The sequence below is a fragment of the Carcharodon carcharias genome, chromosome 16 (assembly GCF_017639515.1).
Source record: "Carcharodon carcharias isolate sCarCar2 chromosome 16, sCarCar2.pri, whole genome shotgun sequence".
Lineage (NCBI taxonomy): Eukaryota > Metazoa > Chordata > Chondrichthyes > Lamniformes > Lamnidae > Carcharodon > Carcharodon carcharias.
In genome coordinates, this window is record NC_054482.1 from 99729892 (window position 1) to 99752858 (window position 22967).

At 55.4% G+C, this 22967-nt stretch overlaps 1 protein-coding gene across 1 annotated transcript in view; it reads right to left on the minus strand.

The window, feature by feature from the left end:
* abcd3a (ATP-binding cassette, sub-family D (ALD), member 3a) overlaps positions 1–11349 on the minus strand; it is an 83638-nt gene extending 72289 nt beyond the window's left edge. Inside the window, exon 1 of the mRNA XM_041208507.1 lies at positions 11187–11349. Within this exon, the coding sequence (XP_041064441.1) occupies positions 11187–11296 (110 nt within the window). The 5' untranslated portion in view covers positions 11297–11349. The remainder of the gene's footprint in view (positions 1–11186) is intronic.
* Positions 11350–22967: the final 11618 nt, after the last annotated feature.

The window sequence follows — 22967 nt, forward strand, 5'->3', positions numbered from 1 at the left end:
GGGGGAGGGGGAGGGGAGGGGGAGTGGGGAGGGAGGAGGGGTAGGAGGGGAAGGGCGGGGAGGAGTCGGAGGGAGGAGGGGGAGGGCAGGGAGGAGGGGGAGGGCGGGGAGGAGGGGGGGAGGGCGGGGAGGAGGGGGGGGAGGGCAGGGAGGAGGGCAGGAAGGGAGGGAGGAGGGCGGGAAGGGAGAGGGGGGATGGGGATGGAGGAGAGTGAGGGAGGAGGGGGATGGAGGAGAGTGAGGGAGGAGAGGGGGGAAGGGGGGGAGGGGAGGAGGAGAGGGGGGAAGGGGAGGAGGAGAGGGGGGAAGGGGAGGGGGAGAGGGGGGAAAGGGGAGGGGGGAAGGGGGGGGAAAGGGGGGGGGAAAGGGGAGGGGGGAAAGGGGAGGGGGAAAGGGAGGGGATAGGGGGAGGGGGGAGGGGGAGGGGGGAAAGGGGAGGGGGAGGGGGGAAAGGGGAGGGGAGGGGGAGAGGAAGGGGGAGGGGAGGGTGAGGAAGGGGGAGGGGAGGTGAGGAAGGGGGAGGGGAGGGTGAGGAAGGGGGAGGGGAAGGGGGAGGGGAGGGGGAGGAAGGGGGAGGGGAAGGGGGAGGAAGGGGGAGGGGAGGTGGAGGAAGGGGGAGGAAGGGGGAGGGGAAGGGGGAAGGGGGAGGGGAGGGGGAGGAAGGGGGAGGGGAGGGGGAGGAAGGGGGAGGGGAGGGGGAGGAAGGGGGAGGAAGGGGGAGGGGAGGGGGAGGAAGGGGGAGGGGAGGGGGAGGAAGGGGGAGGGGAGGGGGAGGAAGGGGGAGGAAGGGGGAGGAAGGGGGAGGAAGGGGGAGGAAGGGGGAGGGGAGGGGGAGGGGAGGGGGAGGGGAGGGGGAGGAAGGGGGAGGGGAGGGGGAGGAAGGGGGAGGGGAGGGGAGGGGGAGGGGAGGGGGAGGGGAGGGGAGGGGGAGGGGAGGGGAGGGGGAGGGGATGGGAGGGGGAGGGGGCTGGGAGGGGGAGGGGGAGGGGAGGAGGGGGAGGGGAGGAGGGGGAGGGGAGGAGGGGGAGGGGAGGAGGGGGGCGGGGAGGAGGGGGCGGGGAGGAGGGGGAGGGGAGGAGGGGGAGGGGAGGAGGTGGGGAGGGGGAGGGGTGAGGTGGGGAGGGGGAGGGGGAGGGGTGAGGTGGGGAGGAGGACGGGGAGATGGAGGGGGAGGAGGAAGGGGAGGGAGGACGATGAGGAGGGGGAGGGGAGGAGGAGGGGGAGGGAAGGGGGAGCGGGAGGGAGGAGGGGGTAGGAGGGGAAGGGCGGGGAGGAGTCGGAGGGAGGAGGGGGAGGGCGGGGAGGAGGGGGTGAGCGGGGAGCATGGGGGGACGGCAGGTAGGAGGGCGGGGAAGGGAGAGGGGGGATGGGGATGGAGGAGAGTGAGGGAGGAGAGGGGGGAATGGGGGGAGGAGAGGGGGGAAGGGGAGGGGGAGAGGGGGGAAGGGGAGGGAGAGGGGCGAAGGGGAGGGAGAGGGGGGGAAGGGGAGGGAGAAAGGGGAGGGGGAAAGGGGAAGGGGAAAGGGGAGGGGCAAAGGGGAGGGGGGGAGGGGGAGGGGGGGAGGGGGAAGGGGAGGGGAAAGGGGAGGGGGAAAGGGGAGGGGAAAGGGGAGGGGGAAAGGGGAGGGGGAAAGGGGAGGGGGAAAGGGGAGGGGGAAAGGGGAGGGGGAAAGGGGAGGGGGAAAGGGAGGGGGAAAGGGGAGGGGGAAAGGGGAGGGGGAAAGGGGAGGGGGAGGGGGAAAGGGGAGGGGGAGGGGGGAAGGGGAGGGGGAAAGGGGAGGGGGGAAGGGGAGGGGGGAAGGGGAGGGGGAAGGGTGAGGGGGAAAGGGGAGGGGGAAAGGGTGAGGGGGAAAGGGGAGGGGGAAAGGGGAGGGGGAAAGGGGAGATGGAAAGGGGAGGGGGAAAGGGGAGGTGGAGAGGAAGGGGAAGGGGAGAGGAAGGGGAAGGGGAGAGGAAGGGGAAAGGGAGAGGAAGGGGGAGGGGAGGGTGAGGAAGGGGGAGAGGAAGGGGGAGGGGAGGGTGAGGAAGGGGGAGAGGAAGGGGGAGGGGAGGGGGAGGAAGGGGGAGGGGAGGGCGAGGAAGGGGGAGGGGAGGGTGAGGAAGGGGGAGGGGAAGGGGAGGAAGGGGGAGGGGAGGGGGAGGAGAGGGGGGGAGGGGAGGGGGAGGAGAGGGGAGGAGGGGGAGGGGAGGAGGGGGAGGGGAAGAGGTGAGGTGGGGAGGGGGAGGGGTGAGGTGGGGAGGGGGAGGGGGAGGGGTGAGGTGGGGAGGAGGACGGGGAGATGGAGGGGGAGGACGATGGGGGAGGGGAGGGGGGGCGAGGGGAGGGGAGGGGGAGGGGTGAGGTGGGGAGGGGGAGGGGTGAGGTGGGGAGGGGGGAGGGGTGAGGTGGGGAGGGGGAGGGAGAGGGGTGAGGTGGGGAGGAGGACGGGGAGATGGAGGGGGAGGACGATGGGGGAGGGGAGGGGAGGGGAGGGGAGGGGAGGGGAGGGGGAGCGGGAGGGGAGGGGGAGCGGGAGGGAGGAGGGGTAGGAGGGGAAGGGCGGGGAGGAGTCGGAGGGAGGAGGGGGAGGGCGGGGAGGGGGGGGAGGGCGGGGAGGGGGGGGGAGGGCGGGGGAGGGCGGGGAGGGCGGGGAGGGCGGGGAGGGCGGAGAGGGCGGGGGAGGGCAGGGAGGAGGGCGGGGAGGAGGGGGGGAGGGCAGGGAGGAGGGCGGGGAGGAGGGGGGGAGGGCGGAGAGGAGGGGGGGAGGGCAGGGAGGAGGGCGGGAAGGGAGGAGGGCAGGAAGGGAGAGGGGGGATGGGGATGGAGGAGAGTGAGGGAGGAGGGGGATGGAGGAGAGCGAGGGAGGAGAGGGGTGAAGGGGGGGAGGAGAGGGGGGGAAGGGGAGGGAGCGGGGCGAAGGGGAGGGAGAGTGGCGAAGGGGAGGGAGAGGGAGAAAGGGGAGGGGGAAAGGGGAGGGGGAAAGGGGAGGGGGGAAAGGGGAGGGGGAAAGGGGAGGGGGAAAGGGGAGGGGGAAATGGGAGGGGGAGAGGGGGAAATGGGAGGGGGAGGGGGAAATGGGAGGGGGGAAATGGGAGGGGGAGGGGGAAAGGGGAGGGTGGGGGATAGGGAGGGGAGGAAATGGGAGGGGGAGGGGGGAAAGGGGAAAGGGGAGGGGGAAAGGGGAGGGGGAGGGGGAAAGGGGAAAGGGGAGGGGGAAAGGGGAGGGGGAAAGGGGAGGGGGAAAGGGGAGGGGGAAAGGGGAGGGGGAAAGGGGAGGGGGAAAGGGGAGGGGGAAAGGGGAGGGGGAAAGGGGAGGGGGAAAGGGGAGGGGGAAAGGGGAGGGGGAAAGGGGAGGGGGAAAGGGGAGGGGGAAAGGGGAAAGGGGGAGGGTGAGGGGAAAGTGGAAAGGGGAGGGGGAGGGGGAAAGGGGAGGGGGAAAGGGGAGGGGGAAAGGGGAGGGGGAAAGGGGAGGGGGAAAGGGGAGGGGGAAAGGGGAAGGGGGGAAGGGTGAGGGGGAAAGTGGAAGGGGCAAGGGGGAGGGGGAAAGGGGAAGGGAAAGAGGAGGGGGGAAAGAGGAGGGGGGAAAGAGGAGGGGGGAAAGGGGAGGGGGGAAAGGGGAGGTGGGAAAGAGGAGGCGGGAAAGAGGAGGGGGGAAAGGGGAGGGGGGGAAAGGGGATGGGGGAAAGGGGAGGGGGGGAAAGGGGAGGGGGGAAAGGGGAGGGGGGAAAGGGGAGGGGGGAAAGGGGAGGGGAAAGGGGAGGGGGAAAGGGGAGGGGGGAGGGGGAGGGGGAAAGGGGAGGGGGAAAGGGGAGGGGGAGGGGGAAAGGGGAGGGGGAGGGGGAAAGGGGAGGGGGAGGGGGAAAGGGGAGGGGGAGGGGGAAAGGGGAGGGGGAGGGGGAAAGGGGAGGGGGAAAGGGGAGGGGGGGGAAGGGGAGGGGGAGGGGGAAAGGGGGAGGGGGGAAAGGGGAGGGGGAAAGGGGGAGGGTGAGGGGAAAGGGGAGGGGGAAAGGGGTGAGGGGAAAGGGGAGGGGGAAAGGGGTGAGGGGAAAGGGGAGGGGGAAAGGGGTGGGGGAAAGGGGAAGGGGGAGGGGGAAAGGGGAGGGGGAAAGGGGAGAGGGGAGGAAGTGAAGGGGGAGAGGGGAGGGGGAGGGGAGGAGTGAAGGGGAGAGGGGAGGGGGAGGAGGGAGGGGGAGGAGTGAGGGAGGAGGAGTGAGGGAGGGAGGGGGAGGGGAGGAGGGAGGGGAAGGGGAGGAGGGAGGGGGAAGGGGAGGAGGGAGGGGGAAGGGGAGGCGGAGGAGGAAGGGGGAGTGGGAGGGGGGAGGGGGAGGGGGAGGAGGGAGGAGGGGAGGAGGGGAGGGGGAGGAGGGGAGGGGGAGGAGGGGAGGGGGAGGGGGAAGGGGGAGGGGGAAGGGGAGGGGGAGGGGGAAGGGGAGGGGGAGGAGGGAGGAGAAAGGGGAGGGGGAGGAGGGAGGGGGAAGGGAAGGGGAGGAGGGAGGGGGAAGGGGAGGGGAGGAGGGAGGGGGAAGGGGAGGGGAGGAGGGAGGGGGAAGGGGAGGGGGAGGAGGAGGGGGGAGTGGGAGGGGGGAGGGGGAGGAGGGAGGAGGGGAGGAGGGAGGAGGGGAGGGGGAGGAGGGGAGGGGGAGGAGGGGAGGGGGAAGGGGAGGGGGAGGAGGGAGGAGAAAGGTGAGGGGGAGGAGGGAGGGGGAAGGGAAGGGGAGGAGGGAGGGGGAAGGGAAGGGGAGGAGGGAGGGGGAAGGGGAGGGGAGGAGGGAGGGGGAGGGGGGAAAGGGAGGGGGGAGGGGAGGAGGGAGGGGAGGAGGGAGGGGAGGTGAGGGGGAAGGGGGGAGGGGAGGGGGAAGGAGAGGGGAAAGGGGAGGGGAGAGGGGAGGGGAGAGGGGAGGGGAGAGGGGAGGGGAGAGGGGAGGGGAGAGGGGAGGGGGGAAAGGGAGGGAGGAGGGAGGGGAGGAGGGAGGGGAGGAGGGAGGGGAGGAGGGAGGGGAGGTGAGGGGGAAGGGGGGGAGGGGAGGGGGAAGGGAAGGGGAGGAGGGAGGGGGAAGGGGAGGGGGAGGGGCAAGGGGAGGGGGAGGAGGGAGGGGGAAGGGGAGGGGGAAGGGGAGGGGGAGGAGGGAGGGGGAAGTGGAGGGGAGGAGGGAGGGTAGGGGGAGGGGAGGGGGAGGGGAAAGGGGAGGGGAGAGGGGAGGGGAGAGGGGAGGGAGAGGGGAGGGGAGAGGGGAGGGGAGAGGGGAGGGGGGAAAGGGAGGGGAGGAGGGAGGGGGAAGGGAAGGGGAGGAGGGAGGGGGAAGGGAAGGGGAGGAGGGAGGGGGAAGGGGAGGGGAGGAGGGAGGGGGAGGGGGGAAAGGGAGGGGGGAGGGGAGGAGGGAGGGGAGGAGGGAGGGGAGGTGAGGGGGAAGGGGGGAGGGGAGGGGGAAGGAGAGGGGAAAGGGGAGGGGAGAGGGGAGGGGAGAGGGGAGGGGAGAGGGGAGGGGGGAAAGGGAGGGGAGGAGGGAGGGGAGGAGGGAGGGGAGGTGAGGGGGAAGGGGGGGAGGGGAGGGGGAAGGGAAGGGGAGGAGGGGGAAGGGAAGGGGAGGAGGGAGGGGGAAGGGAAGGGGAGGAGGGAGGGGGAAGGGGAGGGGGAGGAGGGAGGGGGAAGGGGAGGGGGAGGAGGGAGGGGGAAGGGGAGGGGGAAGGGGAGGGGGAAGGGGAGGGGGAAGGGGAGGGGGAGGAGGGAGGGGGAAGGGGAGGGGAGGAGGGAGGATAGGGGGAGGGGAGGGGGAGGGGAAAGGGGAGGGGAGAGGGGAGGGGAGAGGGGAGGGGAGAGGGGAGCGGAGAGGGGAGGGGGGAAAGGGAGGGGAGGAGGGAGGGGAGGAGGGAGGGGAGGTGAGGGGGAAGGGGGGGAGGGGAGGGGGAAGGGAAGGGGAGGAGGGAGGGGGAAGGGGAGGGGGAGGAGGGAGGGGAAGGGGAGGGGGAGGAGGGAGGGGGAAGGGGAGGGGGAGGAGGGAGGGGGAAGGGGAGGGGGAAGGGGAGGGGGAGGAGGGAGGGGGAAGGGGAGGGGGAGGAGGGAGGGGGAAGGGGAGGGGAGGAGGGAGGGTAGGGGGAGGGGAGGGGGAGGGGAAAGGGGAGGGGAGAGGGGAGGGGGGAGAGGGAGGGGAGGAGGGAGGGGAGGAGGGAGGGGAGGAGGGAGGGGAGGAGGGAGGGGAGGAGGGAGGGGAGGAGGGAGGGGAGGAGGGAGGGGAAGGGGGGGAGGGAGGGGGAAGGAGAGGGGAGGGGAGGGGAAGGAGAGGGGAAGGAGAGGGGAGGGGAGGGGAGGGGGAAGGAGAGGGGAGGGGAGGGGAGGGGGAAGGAGAGGGGAGGGGAGGGGAGGGGGAAGGAGAGGGGAGGGGAGGGGGAAGGAGAGGGGAGGGGAGGGGGAAGGAGAGGGGAGGGGAGGGGGAAGGAGAGGGGAGGGGAGGGGGAAGGAGAGGGGAGGGGAGGGGGAAGGAGAGGGGAGGGGAGGGGGAAGGAGAGGGGAGGGGAGGGGGAAGGAGAGGGGAGGGGAGGGGGAAGGAGAGGGGAGGGGAGGGGGAAGGAGAGGGGAGGGGAGGGGGAAGGAGAGGGGAGGGGAGGGGGAAGGAGAGGGGAGGGGAGGGGGAAGGAGAGGGGAGGGGAGGGGGAAGGAGAGGGGAGGGGAGGGGGAAGGAGAGGGGAGGGGAGGGGGAAGGAGAGGGGAGGGGGAAGGAGAGGGGAGGGGGAAGGAGTGGGGAGGGGAGGGGAGGGGGAAGGAGAGGGGAGGGGAGGGGAGGGGAGGGGGAAGGAGAGGGGAGGGGGAAGGAGAGGGGAGGGGTAAGGAGAGGGGAGGGGGAAGGAGAGGGGAGGGGAGGGGGAAGGAGAGGGGAGGGGAGGGGGAAGGAGAGGGGAGGGGAGGGGGAAGGAGAGGGGAGGGGGAAGGGGAGGGGAGGGGGAAGGGGAGGGGAAGGGGAAGGGGAGGGGAGGGGGGAGGGGAGGGGGAAGGGGAGGGGAGGGGAGGGGACGGGAGGAGGGAGGGGAGGGGAGGGGGAGGGGAGGAGGGAGGGGGAGGGGAGGGGAGGGGAGGAGGGAGGGGGAGGGGAGGGGAGGAGGGAGGGGGAGGGGAGGTGGGGGAGGGGAGGAGGGGGAGGGGAGGAGGGAGGGGGAGGGGGAGGGGAGGGGAGGAGGTGGAGGGGAGGGGAGGAGGGAGGGGGAGGGGAGGAGGGAGGGGGAGGGGAAAGGGGTGGTGGAGGGGAGGGGAGGAGGGAGGGGGAGGGGAGGGGGAAGGGGTGGTGGAGGGGAGGGGAGGGGGAAGGGGTGGTGGAGGGGAGGGGAGGGGGAAGGGGTGGTGGAGGGGAGTGGAGAGGAGGGGAGGGGAGGGGGAGGGGAGGGGGAGGGGGAGGTGGAGGGGGAGGGGAGGGGGAGGGGGAGGGGGAGGGGGAGGGGAGGGGGGGGAGGGGAGGGGGAGGGGGAGGGTGAGGTGGGGAGGGGTGAGGTGGGGAGGGGGAGGGGTGAGGTGGGGAGCGGGAGGGGGAGGGGTGAGGTGGGGAGGGGGAGGGGGAGGGGTGAGGTGGGGAGGAGGACGGGGAGGTGGAGGGGGAGGAGGACGGGGAGGTGGAGGGGGAGGAGGAGGGGGAGGGAGGACGATGAGGAGGGGGAGGGGAGGGGGAGCGGGAGGGAGGAGGGGGAGGAGGGGTAGGAGGGGAAGGGCAGGGAGGAGTCGGAGGGAGGAGGGGAAGGGCGGGGAGGAGGGCGGGAAGGGAGGGGGGGATGGGGATGGAGGAGAGTGAGGGAGGAGGGGGATGGAGGAGAGTGAGGGAGGAGGGGGAGGGAGGAGAGGGATGGAGGAGGGGGAGGGACGAGCGGGGAGGAAGGGCGGGGAGGTGCGGGAGGAAGGGCAGAGAGGAGCAGGAGGGAGGGGGAGGGAGTGCCGGGAGGGTGGGTAGGAGCAGGAGGTAGGGGGAGGGAGGGAGGGGGAGGGAGGACGGGGAGGAGCGGGGGGGAGGGGGAGCGGGAGGGAGGGGGCGGGGAGGGGGAGGGTGCGGGGAGGGGGAGGGGGAGGAGGAGGGGGAGGAGGAGGGGGAGGAGGAGGGAGGACGATGAGGAGGGGGAGCGGGAAGGAGGAGGGGGAGGAGGGGAAGGGCGGGGAGGAGGGGGTAGGCGGGGAGCATGGGGGGAGGGCGGGGAGGAGGGCGGGAAGGGAGGGAGGAGGGCGGGAAGGGAAGGGGGATGGGGATGGAGGAGAGTGAGGGAGGAGGGGGAGGGAGGAGAGTGAGGGAGGAGGGAGGAGAGTGAGGGAGGAGGGAGGAGAGTGAGGGAGGAGGGAGGAGAGTGAGGAGGGGGATGGAGGAGAGGGAGGAGAGGGATGGAGGAGAGGGAGGAGAGGGAGGAGAGGGATGGAGGAGGGAGAGGGATGGAGGAGGGGGAGGGACGGGCGGGGAGGAGCGGAAGGGCGGGGAGGAGCAGGAGGGAGGGGGAGGGAGGGGGGGAGGGAGGGGGAGCGGGAGGGATGGGAGGGGGGGAGGGAGGGGGAGCGGGAGGGATGGCCGGGAGGGAGGGGGAGCGGGAGGGAGGAGCGGGAGGGAGGGGGAGGGAGGAGCGGGAGGGAGGGGGAGGGGGAGGAAGGAGGGGGAGGGAGGGGGAGGAAGGAGGGGGAGGGAGGGGGAGGGAGGAGGGGGAGGGAGGGGGACGGGGAGGGAGAGAGAGGGAGGAGCAGGAGGGAGGAGCAGGAGGGAGGGGGAGGGAGGGAGGAGCGGGAGCGAGGGGGAGGGAGGGCCGGGAGGGAGGGGGTGGGAGGGAGGAGGGGGTGGGAGGGAGCGGGAGGGAGGGAGAGGGAGGAGCAGGAGGGAGGAGCGGGAGGGAGGGGGAGGGAGGAGCGGGAGGGAGGGGGAGGGAGGAGCGGGAGGGAGGGGGAGGGAGGAGCGGGAGGGAGGAGCGAGAGGGAGGAGCGGGAGGGAGGAGCGGGAGGGAGGGGGAGGGAGGAGCGGGAGGGGGAGGGAGGGGAGGGAGGGGGAGGGAGGAGCGGGAGGGAGGGGGAGGGAGGAGCGGGAGGGAGGGGGAGGGACGAGCGGGAGGGAGGGGGAGGGACGAGCGGGAGGGAGGGGGAGGGACGAGCGGGAGGGAGGGGGAGGGACGAGCGGGAGGGAGGGAGGGGCAGGGAGGGAGGGGGAGGGAGGAGCGGGATGGAGGGAGGGAGGGGGAGGGAGGAGCGGGAGGGAGGGGGTGAGGGAGAGGGAGGGAGGGGGTGAGGGAGAGGGAGGAGGGTCGGAGGAGGGGGAGGATCGGAGGAGGGGAATAGGGAGGGGGAGGGGGAGTGGGGAAGGGGAGAGGGGGGAGGATGAGGGGGAGGGGGAGAGGATGAGGGGGAGAGGATGAGGGGGAGAGGATGAGGGGGAGAGGATGAGGGGGAGAGGATGAGGGGGAGAGGATGAGGGGGAGAGGATGAGGGGGAGAGGATGAGGGGAAGAGGGGGAGAGGCGGAGAGGGGATGGGGGATGGGGAGGGGGGACTGATGGAGTGGGGAGTGGGGCGTGGTGGAGTGGGGAATGGGGGGAGGGGGGAGGGGGGAGTTGGGGAGTGGGAGGGGAAGGGGAAGGGGAGGGGGAAGGGGAGGGGGAGGGGGAGGGGAAGGGGGAAGGGGGAGGGGAAGGGGGGAGGGGGGAGGAGGAGGGGGAGGGGAAGTGGGGAGGGGGAGGGGAGGGGGAGGGCAAGGGGGATGGGGAGGGGAGGGGGATGGGGATGGGGAGGGGGAATGGGGATGGGGATGGGGAGGGGGAGGGAGATGGGGATGGGGGGAGGGGCAGGGGCAGGTGAGGAGGAGGGGTAGGGGCGGAGTGGGAGGGGTGGAAGAGGCGAGGGGCGGTGGAGGGGGAGGGGCAGGTGAGGAGGAGGGGGAGGGGAGGAGAAAAGGAGTTGACACTCCATCCTCGCTCCTGCACCTTCCATAGCTTTTGGAACACAGCTGCATTTGTTGGCAATCCGGTGGTGGAGTCGGCAATGCATAATGGAAGCCTGAAACTGTGACCTATTTAATGCTCAAAAATTTTAAGAGGTCTTCAAAAGGCGCCTCCATCTTAAGGCAACCTCTCCTTTTCCTACCTACATCAGGGGTGCCCACCTGTGCTGGTGGCACTGCTGAACTCTCAGTGCTGGAGGGCCCCTGACGAATCCTGTAGCCTTGGAAGCACGCCCATCTGCCTGCCATTCTTAATTGATGACAAATATGCACCCTGGCGACTTTGACAGCACCTTTGAAACCCACAACCTCTCCCAACCAAAAGGACAAAGGCAGCAGATGCATGGGGACAGCACCACCTGCAAGTTCCCCGCCAAGCCCCGCACCAGCCTGACTTGGAAACATATCGCCATCCCTTCACTGCCGCTGAGTCAAAATCTTGGAATTCACTCTCTTACAACACTGCGGGGTGTACCCACGCCACACGGACTGCAGCAGTTCAAGAAAGCGGATCACCGCCACTTTCTCACAGGCAATTATGAACGGGCACTAAATGTTGCCCTAGCCAGCGGCACCCACATCCTATGAATATAATAAAAAAAATTGGCCTGCTCATCAAAAATGATGTCACGTATCAGGTGCCAGGACAATGCAGGGGTCATGGTCCAGAAATGCAGGGGTCATGGTCCAGAAATTCATCCGACATCAGGGTCCCCAACCCCAGAACATATATTCAGCCAATAATCACTGCAAAAGTTATTAAGCAAGAAACAAACGTGGATGATCAGAGAATAACACTATCCTCTGACCCACATTAAAATTTACCTGTGAAGTTGGGTACCTTTGATCTCTAAATTAGGGACGAAGTTTAACTGTATTAAAAGGCAGCAAATCTACAGTAATCACCAACAAAATATCACAAGTGGCAGTTTTCTCCATTCAGAGGCTACCCTCCCCAAGGGGAGATGAATTAAAACAATGCCTTATAATAACCTCCAGCCCCTGAAGCAACAGCTCATCTAAACCGCACAATCCTGTCAAGCAAAACAAATCTCACAACGAAGGTCTCGATTTTTTTGGAGCGCATCTCGGGCGCCCTTTCCCATCACTGTCCTGCCAGGGGTTTTTTTTTTACCAGCTTCTGTCACCATCTACCTCCCCCCACACACACCAAAGTGTAGGCCGGCTTAAATCCCCGGCCCTCGAGTAGCGCTGCGGCGGGAGCCCGGCTTCGACCGATTAGCGGCACAAATCCGCGGTCCTCTCTACCTGTGCGGCCGATTTTTGCCCCGTCTTCTGCTCAACGCAAAAAGTACAAAGACGGCGGCTGCTCCGAGCGCCGAGTGTTTGGCTGTCACCAGTTTGCTGAGAACCGCCATGGTGCGAAGCCGGAGCCGGGACAACAGCGCGAGCGGTGCCGGGACACACGTCACTCCGGCTGTCAATCAATAGCTGCAGCCGCCTGCACTGTCAGCGCTGCACCGACTTTGACCTGAATGCAAGTGACTGGGCAAAAGGTCACGTCGAGGATTTGTACCTGTCCCTGGATTATTCCTTTTAATCTCAACCTCGGCATCCGTTCAATTTGGGGTCCCCGCTGAGCACGGCATACATTCTCCAGTTTCCATAGGCGTTCCGTGTATATGATCCTGAGGGTACTTCATAGGGTGGGTACCAGAAGCATGTTTCCTCCTGTTGGGGAGGTTAGAACTAGGGGACACAGTTTGAGAATAAGGCAGAGATAAGGAGAATTTTTTTTCTCTCAGAAGGTTCTAAGTATGTGGAATTTTCTTCCCCGGAAAGCTGGGCCATTGAATTTATTCACTCCACTTAAAACGTTTGCATTTCATAACTAATACATAGAGCCCAATGGGTTTTACACAGGAGCCAGTTCCTCCGTGTACTATTGCAAGTTGGCCCGAAATTAGATTTTTGATAAACAAGGGAGTCAAGGGTTATTGGAGGCAGGCAGAAAAGTGGAGTTGAGACCACACCCAGATCAGCTATGATTTTATGCAATGGCAGAGCAGGCTTGAAGGGCTGAATGGCCTACTCCTGCTCCAAAGTTGTATGTTCCTGTCCACGGAGATTGCTGGAAAACCATCTCTTTCTGCTTAAGATTTATTTTTCAGTTTGCCTCTGCCCTAAGGACTGTCATGGTGATATCTAGCACTGATTGTGCACTCAAGGACCCTAATTTGCTGCCAAAATAATAGTGAAGTAGCGTTCTCCATCAGGAGAGGGCAGATGTCTGGTCATCCTCTAAGGCACAGATATGTGAAGTATAGAGATAATTTCACATCAGCTGAGGTGGACAGAACATGTCATCAAAACGCCTGACTGCTCAAACAGATGCTCTACTCAGAGCGAAGGTCAGGGAGGCCAAAGGGAACATTTCAAAGACAATCTTCAAGCCTCCAAGAAGATCTATGCTATTAGCATCAACACATGGGAAGCAGATGCCTAATCGTGAGCAAAATCGTAATTCATCATCAAAAATGGCATCAAAGCCTTCCACTCAATAAGAGCGGCACATAGGGAAAGATGGAAAGAGAGGGTGGCTGCTTGAACCAACAATCTACCACCTGTTCTATCGGCTGACAACTGATGTCCTCACTACGAGAGAGCCTGTAAGGCTAAAAAAGGGTTCATAAGCCATCTGTGAACACGCAGCCAATACTGACATCTCACTTCCACCCAGCTATCTGGAAGAAAGAATCATACTCAACACAAGGATTGCCAATAGATAGAAATCGCAAAGTTGCTGTCCGAGGTGTGCTGCTCCTGTTTACCTCACAAAAATGGTTTCTCCAAGTTGGTTCTCCATTGAACTGCAAAGTTGCTCAACTTGCCCAGTAGATACAAACTAAATTCACCTCAGAAAGTTAGAGTTGGCCTGAAGCATTGCGAGGAGCTTTATTTGGAGCCATTTAAGGCCCACAAGTATTTAATTATGGCTGGATTACCTGTCAGATTTTTTTCTCATAAATATACTTTATCCATAAAATTTGTAAAGGTGCATTATAGTACAATTCAAATGTGACAATTTACATATAATGAAATACAGATTAATTTGGTTACATTCAGTATTTGGCACACCTCACTCCACTTAAAACATTTGCGTTTCATAACTAATACCATAGAGCCCAATGTGTTTTACACAGGAGCCAGTTCCTCTGTGTACTATGGCAAGCTGGCCCTAAATGTGGTCTTTTCCCATTAAGCCGCTGCACCAGGTTTTAGTGTGTCCCTCCGCACATGGTCCATGCCTCTGCAACATGCTTTCATGGACAGCTCCTTGCATTGGAAGACCAGCAAGTTTTAGGCAGATGAAAGAGTATCTTTCACCAAGTTGATAGCCTTTCAACAGCAGTTGATGTTTGTTTCAGTGCGTATCCCTGGAAACAGCCCATAAAGCTCAAGAATCCTGTGTAATGGAGCACTCAGGAGGGCCTTGACAAAAAACACTGCATCTCTTTCTAGACGTTCTTTGCAAAGGCGAATTCCGAAAGAAGACGGGTGACAGTCTCTTCCCCACTGCAGCTCCTTTGAGGGCAGCATATAGTGGTACTGAAACACTGAATGTCTCTCCTCCAGCCAAGCTACGTCTTGGTGCCTGTCAAAAGTTCTGTTGACGAGGCATTCTTTGACAGTCTGCATGGAAGACTATTCCATTCAATCCCTATCTCCTTTTCCGCAGGGCTTCGAGGATGTGACATGCTGACCAAAAACTCTATAAACAATGTACAATGTGTCAATTACTGCCAATCGACCTTTCTGACACAGAAAATTAGCTACGACAAGTGTAGGGTCCCATTCCTTTAGTTTTTAATGGTCGCTTGATATTTAAAAAATTTAAAACTCAAGTATAAAAAAAAGCTTCAGTTTTCCTTAATGCCTCGTTTTCTCTTTCTTTCCAATCTTCCTTTTCCCCTTTCTGTAACTGATTTGACACTGAATTCAGCCATTCTAATTGGCATTCCATTCTCAGTCATTGCGCTGTTAATTTCACAGCCCTTCAGTCTGATTGGTTAAGGAGATATCAGTTCTTTGCCCTGGTCAGTCAGACCCCAGTTGCTTGGGGCTGGATTTAACAGTTTTCAGCAGAGTAAGGGAGGCAGAATGAGAGTGAGTGGTCTGCTTGCTCCCATATCTGCTGTTTCAGCACGGCATATCAGGCACTGGGTGGCCAATCAGCAGCTTCCTGGAAGGAGGGCAGCCAATTAGTGGTGCAAAGGGGGTCCTCCGTGCCCAATTGGCCAGGACATCGTGCAGGAGAGTGGTTATGCCATGAACAGGAAGTCGGTGACGTCCACCAATGTAAATGCCCACTGCCCGCTCAGTCTCCTTATTTCTTATGGCAGGCTCAAAACAGTGAAGAAATTAAGTCTTAAAATATACAAATGCTGCCACCTTCACCAGCAGACTCGGCTGCTACATGCAGTCATGGCCTTGTTGGAAGGCCTGTTTTTCCACCCTTTTGCCGAATCCTTATACCTGGCATAAAACTCTCCCAAAGTTGCCCGTCTGATGCCCAAAAAAATGGAGTGGGCAACAAAAGAAATTGCGTGCAATTGGTTCTTTAACAAGCAAAATAACTTGTTAATTAGTTATTTCAAAATGGGCTTCCAATTTCAGCACCTGCTCGCCTTCTGTAATATCAGAGACTGGTGTGATGATGTCAGATTGCCAACCTGGTGTCATCACACTGCACTTTACATACATGTGGCCTGACAACCCATCCAATTTTCAGCTGCAAAATCCAACCTATGTTTCCCTCGCTGCATTGATACCACCTCACAGAAATTTTGAAAACCTAAATGTGCCAAGACAGATCTAATTAATAGTAGATATTATTAAAAATCCTACTACAACAAACTATGCCTCATAATGTATTTTCTGAGTGTCAGTAAACGTTAAATCAATTCTCGGTTTCATTTAGGTGCATGTCTTGGTCATGAATATCTCTGTGCAGGTGTTATATCTGTTACCTTTTGTATTAACGTCCATTATCAGTTTGCTCATTTTCAACCAGATACAGTTTACTGATTGTGAGTAAACCATCCCTGCACTGCTCAGTGGTTATTATCCTAACTTGTTTCTTGCGGGGTGGACAAGCATTGTGCTCATCTCCTTGTTTATTTTTCACTTCCTCCATCATCATGTGGGTTGTCACAACGTATGTGGAAGTTTACCTTTCAAAAATGGAAGCCCTGTTCCCACTTGTTCCATAAAATGGCAGTTGAAGTTCCTAAGCTAACACACAACATGAAACAATATGGATATCAGGAGAACACTCACCTTCTATGGATACATCAGGAAATCAACACTAATCCTTACACCCAAGAGACCTCCGGAGTCTTGTGAAATTCCAAAAAACTGGACAAATATTACAGATCTTCATATCAGATGAATTAATTGGTTTAAACTACAAAATGTTAAAATTCCTATTTCTTGGTCAAAACCAAAGCTAGAAGTACATAGATGCCTTAAGGTCAAATGGCTATCATATCTGTTGCAGGACGTTGGTTACAGTAGGTCTGAAGAAGTCCTCATAGTCACACATAGATTAACTCTACATCTTTAAGTTTTCATTAACTCTTAAAACTACTTACAAATATATAACAAAGGGTACAAGCCAGAAACTGTCTCCATGCTTGCTGGTGCACAGGGCTCTGTCCAACACTAGACTGACCCTGGGTGCAGGTCATGCGCTCTCTTACATCACTGTGTGGGTGGTACTGTACTCAGTCCCATATTCACCCTATATGTGCCAGACCATTATACTACACCTTCTTAAGTCTTTATCTAATGTATTTTAAGTGATTATGGTTTAACTTACGTCTTACATTGTTAGTATTATCATACATTTACATTGTCATTACTACATTATCACTACTCCATCTCCTCCCTTCAAGTCCTTGAATACAAAGGTTCAGGTGGTCTGGAGGCTTTGCTGCCATTCCATATCTTATTTGCATTATTGTTGGAGGATTTGTAGGCTCTGTTGCTGCAGGTTCTTCCTGTAGGTTTTGAGGTGATTCTAGTATTTGGTTATGTTTTCATCCTTTTCTTACATTCTTTCAGGTTGAACCGCACTCGGCCAGTTTGGCTGTTGTGCCGGTCGATGGTTATTATCCTAACTTGTTTCTTGTGGGGTGGCCAAACATTGTGCTCAATTCCTAGTCATTTTTTTACTTCTTTTGTCATTATGTGGGTTGTTGCAATGTATGTGGATGTTTAGGTTCAAAAATGGAAGCCCCTTTCCCACTTGTTCCATAATTTTACTCAAACTCTTGAGTACTTTCTTCCTTTCCAGTTGTTTCTCGAGCTTATGAATCTTTTCATTCAGCTCAGCAACTACTCTGGTCTTTGTTTTAGAGTTATCTGCGGAACTCTTATATAAGTTTGACAACTTCACCTGAACATTCAGTTCTGTTCAGAATCATTCTTCCATTGTTACTGACTGCTCCTTGGACTCTTTTAATTCACGCAGAAGATCGTCGATCAGTTTCGTAGACTTTCTCTTATCTGCTTTCAAAATCTGGGTTTGCTCTTCCATTATGCATATCTCAACCTTCATGTTGTTCAGATTGGACCGAAGTTCATCTGTTTTGGTTGTTAATTCTGCTTTCAAGCAACTGTTCTGATGCATCAGCAATTCCTTCTCCTGTTCCAGGCATTTTGCTTAAAGTTCATCAGGTTTTAATTGAAGATCTATCTTGGTTGAATTTGCTTCTACAAGCTCATCATTTAAGTGTTTCAAGTCCTCTTTCAAGTAAATAACTTCCTGTGAGCAACATTCCAGTGTTCTCATCATTTCTCATTTCTCCTTTACAAACTCATCATTTATACATGAAGATTGATTTGCTATGCTGATCGATTTTTCTTTAGCAGAGCATAATTCCTCTGCACTATCCTTCAAGCTCACATTTTGTAATTGCACTTCTTCCAATTGTTTCTGAGACTCTTCACACTCTTTTGCAAGAAGTTCTACTTGCTCTTGCCATTCTAGGTTCCTAATTTTCATCTCTTCATGTATATCTTTGGAAATGTAATGTTTTGCCAAGTTTTCTTCCAAATGCCCAACCATTTTCTTCAGCTCTGTAGTATCTTTCCTAACCCTTTTGGTTTCCTCCTGGAATACAGAACATTCTTGAGTCTTCTCAGCAAACTGGTTCTTCAGTTTTTTAAGGGCCACAAATTCTTTGAGTGCATTTTCTGCCTGCTGTTGTGCTTGGCTGTATTTCTGGTTGAGTTTTCCCAACTCCCACTTCGATTTGCCAACAGTGGAATTCAAAGTTGTTATTTCCTCCTGGTACCTTTGTGATGCCGCAGAAATTTGTTTGTTCAGATCTCAAACAGTTTGGTTCATTGAAGACTTCAGTTAATCGTGCATTTTTAAAGGTATGTACTCAGCTTGAATTTTGTGCTTCAAATCTTCCAATTCAGCTTTAATGTGAACATTTTTCAACCTTATTTAATTTTCCTTTTGGAGGGTTTGTGTATTTTGGACTTCATCAGATAGCTTTCCTTCATTCACAGTCAGCTGTTTGTTCGGCACTGTCACCTACTATAGCAGTTCAGGTAATGTATCAGGGTTTCCAAAAAGATATATTTTTGGGACTTCCAGGAAGTTCTTTATCTCTCTGGTGCCCTCATGTGGCTTACTCAGGTATTTTCTTTTCCCTTTTGTAGCCTTACTGGAGGTTTTCTATCCTTTTACGAACATATGAAATAGGAGCGGAAATAAGCCATTCAGCTCCTCAAGCCTACTCCGCCATTCAATAAGATCATGGCTGATCTGCTTGTGTTTTGAATTCCACATTCCCGTCTACCCCTGATAACCTTTGATTCCCTTGCCTAACAAGAATCTCTCTACAGTTAACGTTTCAAGTCCGTGTGATGAAGAGTCATACGGACTCAAAACATTAACTGTATTCCTCTCTGCAGGTGCTGTCAGACCTGCTGAGATTTTCCAGCTATTTTTGTTTTTGTTTCAGATTTCCAGCATCCACAGTACGTTAATTTTATCTTAAGAATTTCTCTACCTCCACCTTAAAAATATTCAATGACCTCGCCTCCACCGCCTTCTGAGGCAGAGAGTTCCAAAGTTGCACAGCCCCCTGAGAGAAAAAAAATTCTCCTCATCTCTGTCCTAAAAGGGCGACCACTAATTTTAAAACAGTGGCCCCCTAGTTCTGGACACACCCACAAGAGGAAACATCCTTTCCACGTCCAACTTGTTGAGACCATTCAGGATCTTATATACTACAATGAAGTCACCCCTCACTCTTATAAACTCCAGTGGAAAAAAGCCCAGTCTGTCCAACCCTTCCTCATTCATTCCAGGTATCAATTTAGTAAACCTCCTCTGAACTGCCTCCAATGCATTTACATCCTTCCTTAAATAAGGAGACCAAAACTGCACACAGTAATTGAGATGTGGTTTCACCAATGCTCTGTTTCTTTTTAAGCTCTGTGCGCTCCACAATTTGAAGATTAATAGTCTTCAAAGACTTTTAATGTTTCATTGAAGCTGATTGAGGACTCATAAATGCACTGCATTAGGATTACTTCATCCACAAATACACCAGATGAGTATAAAAATGTATTACCTTGTACTTTTTCTGATTTCTGACATAATCCTGATGTACTTCTGTAATCTAAAAATGTTCTTCTCCAAGATGCCCAATTATGTGATTGATATGGGTTTTGGATTAGTCCAAATTGATTTGGAAGTGGGGAATTCTGATCCATGGTTAAATTTTTAAAAGTGTACGTTCTACTTTAAGAACTTTTAAAATTTCAAGATGGTGTTGCCATTCACTTGGAGACAGAGGTTTCCCAGACTTGCCAGTTTAGGCACATTCCACTACAATGGCAATCATGCTCAACTTGAAAAAAAATTTCAACAACGGCTGCCTGGATCAACTGTCTGCAGCATTCTCTTGCTAAGTGTTTTACTTTAAAGTTGTGAACCTGTTGAATCCTGGTTTTTGCTTTCTCTCTATTGAGTTTAGAAGTTGCAGTCCTCCCAGATTATTTAATTAATTATTTTTAACGTTTCGGAGCGAACTCAGATGCCTCGTATTCAGGTGCTGACTCGGGGATCAGGTTTTAGCGATGGATTTTTCCAATCTGCACCTCTGACCCTGAATTAATACCCTTACATCACTGTGTGGGTGGTACTGTACTCAGTCCCACATTAACCCTATTTGTGCCAGACTCTTATACTACGGTATCAACTTGCACAGAATTAAACTAAGCAGAGATTTGGTGGTTGTGGCAAATACTGTAGCCTTTGGAAAGCAGATGAAATGCACTCTACATTCAGAGGTTTTTGTAATGGATATTGACTCTCAAATAACTTCTGAATCCAATTGCTACCTTCTGCTACCAACTTCATTGTCACTAATCTCTATAAGTATACAGAGTTATATTTTGGAAAGCCAGAATCAATCTTTACCATTAATTTCCACAGATAAAAATTATAAACATTTGGCTCCTCACCCAACAACTACAGTTGCAAAACAAAAACAAAAACAGAATTACCTGGAAAAACTCAGCAGGTCTGGCAGCATCGGCGGAGAAGAAAAGATTTGACGTTTCGAGTCCTCATGACCCTTCGACAGAACTTGAGTTCGAGTCCAAGAAAGAGTTGAAATATAAGCTGGTTTAAGGTGTGTGTGTGGGGGGCGGAGAGAGAGAGAGAAGTGGAGTGGGGGTGTGGTTGTAGGGACAAACAAGCAGTGATAGCAGATCATCAAAAGATGTCAACAACAATAGTACAAAAGAACACATAGGTGTTAAAGTTAAAGTTGGTGATATTATCTAAACGAATGTGCTAATTAAGAATGGATGGTAGGGCACTCAAGGTATAGCTCTAGTGGGGGTGGGGAGGGCATAAAAGATTTAAAAAAAATTTTTTTTTTTTAATTTTTTTTTTCAAGTTCTGTCGAAGGGTCATGAGGACTCGAAACGTCAACTCTTTTCTTCTCCGCTGATGCTGCCAGACCTGCTGAGTTTTTCCAGGTAATTCTGTTTTTGTTTTTATTTTGGATTTCCAGCATCCGCAGTTTTTTTATTTTTAACTACAGTTGCAGACTGTTCCTATTCATAGGGCCACAAGTGAATCCCCAGTTAATGTCCACCACCCTCATACAATTAATTAAACTAATATACAATTAAAAATAACACCTAACTTATCTCTAACTGAGACTCTAGATGCAGCTAATTGTGTTTATGATAGTAAATAAAAAATGGGCAATGGTCACTATCGTTGGCACATGAGCACAATATTCATGTTTGTATGGTGGCATATACATGAGTTCTTTAATATGTTTGTACATTTAATGACAAAATGGTAAGATGAAAAACAGAGTATGCAAGTGTTTTTTGATTGTTGTATGTGCTTCCTTGGTTTCTGAATGGCGGCTGATCTTATCTTAGTAACTACACACCTCTGAAGTACATTTACCCACATTGTGGGTGCATATAAGGGGTATCCTGTTAAAATTAATGCCTTTGGCTAAAACAGTGTTGCAATAGTCATAACTCTGGTTAGTCACCAATTTCTATTGAACAACACCACTGTAGCCAACACCAAATTTGACTAATACTTATAGGCCTCAAAGTGCAGCACCATAGCTTCCTTAGTTTTGGCACTATGAGTGTCATTTTGGAACCAAATTAGTGCCACTCTGCATGTGCACACTTCCGGCACAGCACACATGACACCATTGTGAGGACGTTAGCACAGGCATAAGTAATGTGCACCAGATGTACACAGAGTAGGTAGTTCATGGTGTCTGTCAGCATGTAACTGCCATTTTTGATCTTGTCACTCCAGCTAATGACCACTCTTAAACATGCACAGTTGAAGATATGAAGGATGCCCCCCATCAGTGCTATTTAAAGGAATTATCAACAACTTGCAGGTTAGTTACTGATTAATCTCTACTAGCTCTAGCTCTGTTTGTGCAAGTTCTTTTGTGTTTTGAAGAATTGGTTAAAGTTTGTGAAGTCTGAAGATGGTGCTGCACATGGAGAAAGCCTTGGTTACACATGTTTTGGTCAGGCCACTTGCTTGTAGTTATAGCTGCTATGGTTGTAATCCTCTTTGTGCTGGAACATAAGGACAGAAATGAAGGAAAAGCAGAAAGGTGGAGGACGGGCTGCTCACAGAGAGAAGAGGAGGGGGAAGTTTCTCAGCAGAAGGCCTTATCCACCTAGGATCTTCCAGAAGCAATTAGCTTATCTCTACCTGAGCCAGGAATAATGTGTGCATTACCTGCGCTTTACAAAGGAGTTACTCACACAACTCTGAAACCTCATGCAACCAGATGTGCAACTCAGAGCAGGACAAGGATGGTGCTGCCTGTAGCTGTGAAGATGACTGCATACTGTATTTGACCCATGGGGATCAGGCGACATAAGTAACATCTTAGGTAAAAGCAAAATACTGTGGATGCTGGAAATCTGAAACAAAAACAAAAATACCTGGAAAAACTCAGCAGGTCTGACAGCATGTGCAGAGAGGAATGTAGTTGACGTTTCGAGTCCATATGACTCTTCATCAGAACTAAGCAAACAGAGAAATTTCTCTATTTCCTTAGTTCTGATGAAGAGTCATACGGACTCGAAACGTCAACTGTATTCCTCTCCGCACACGCTGTCAGACCTGATAAGTAACGTCTTCTTGTTCACAGCTGCATCAGAGAGGCAACAGATGCTTTTGTTATGCCAGGAGAACAGGCAGAACATATATTTGGTTTTGCCAGGATAGCAGGCTTCCCATGGTGCAGTTTGCCATCGACTGCACATACGTGGTTTTGAGGGTGCCACATTTAAATACCGAGGTTGTCATGAAACTATCATATTTTTCATAGTATTATCATGGGATATGGTAAAGTAGGCTTATGTGTGTGTGTGTGATTCTGTGTGAGGCTGATTCAATTAAATTAGAGATAGATAGATTGCAACATTGAAAGTATCAAAAGAGTTAGGTGTAAAAAGGCATTTGAAATGCTAACGAGTGAGCTAGGGTAAAGTCAGCAGATAGGGTGTGAATTAAATTTGCATTTTAAGATAAGTGGAGAGTTGTCAAAAAGACATGGTAAGGCTCTTACAACTGACAAGATAAATATTGCAAGATTATTACATTGATTTTTCCCAAAAGTGCTGACCAAATGACAACATAAAAGATATTTAAATTATGGGAAAAGTAAATTCCAACGACATGGGGTAACAATGGGATTTACAAATCAAAGAAGGAGAAATATATTTAAAGAAGGATGGGAGGCTGTGGCCATGTGAGGTCTGAAAGGTGCACTGTGTGAAACAGAATTGGGGAAAAGCCTCTAGCCACTTTGCAGAAGTTTGCCATTCCAGTAACCAAAGTTATGTTAAAAGCCTTTAGAATTCCACTGTCGAGTGGGTGCTTGTGGTAACCTTGCTGGATTGTCTCTATAAATTTAAAATCTATTTTGAGAGTTGCCTTAAAGGGGGTGTGTAATTGAGAGTCTGATTAATTAGGAATTTTGGGAATTGTTATAATATTAAGTAATTGTGCAACTGTAATCTTGTGCATGTATTTTATTTTTTCTTTTGTTAATAAATGTTTTAATTTAATTTTTTAAAAGGTGCTAGTGGACTCATTACTTCTGAATTGAGTGCACAAACCTTTTCGTAATAAATATAAATTGCAAAACTGTGTGGTAGTGTGGCAGGTTTCCCTTGTGGATTTGGTCAGCCTGGCAAATGTCACCTGCTGTATCATATCAAGGTGTACCTCAAAATATAACCATTCACTGAATGTGCAGTTAGCTTGCAGCCATGCTCAGTCCATCATGCTGGTGACTGCCCACTATCCTGGCAGCTGTCGTAATGCTTTTGACAATCAAACCAGAGACCATCTGCTGGGTGACAAGAGCTATCCACTTTATACCTGACGCACAACTCCGTTCTCAACCCAAAAACATGTGGCCAACATGGGTACAGTGAGAGTTATGCTGCCATATGAAACATCATAGAACAGACCAATGGGGC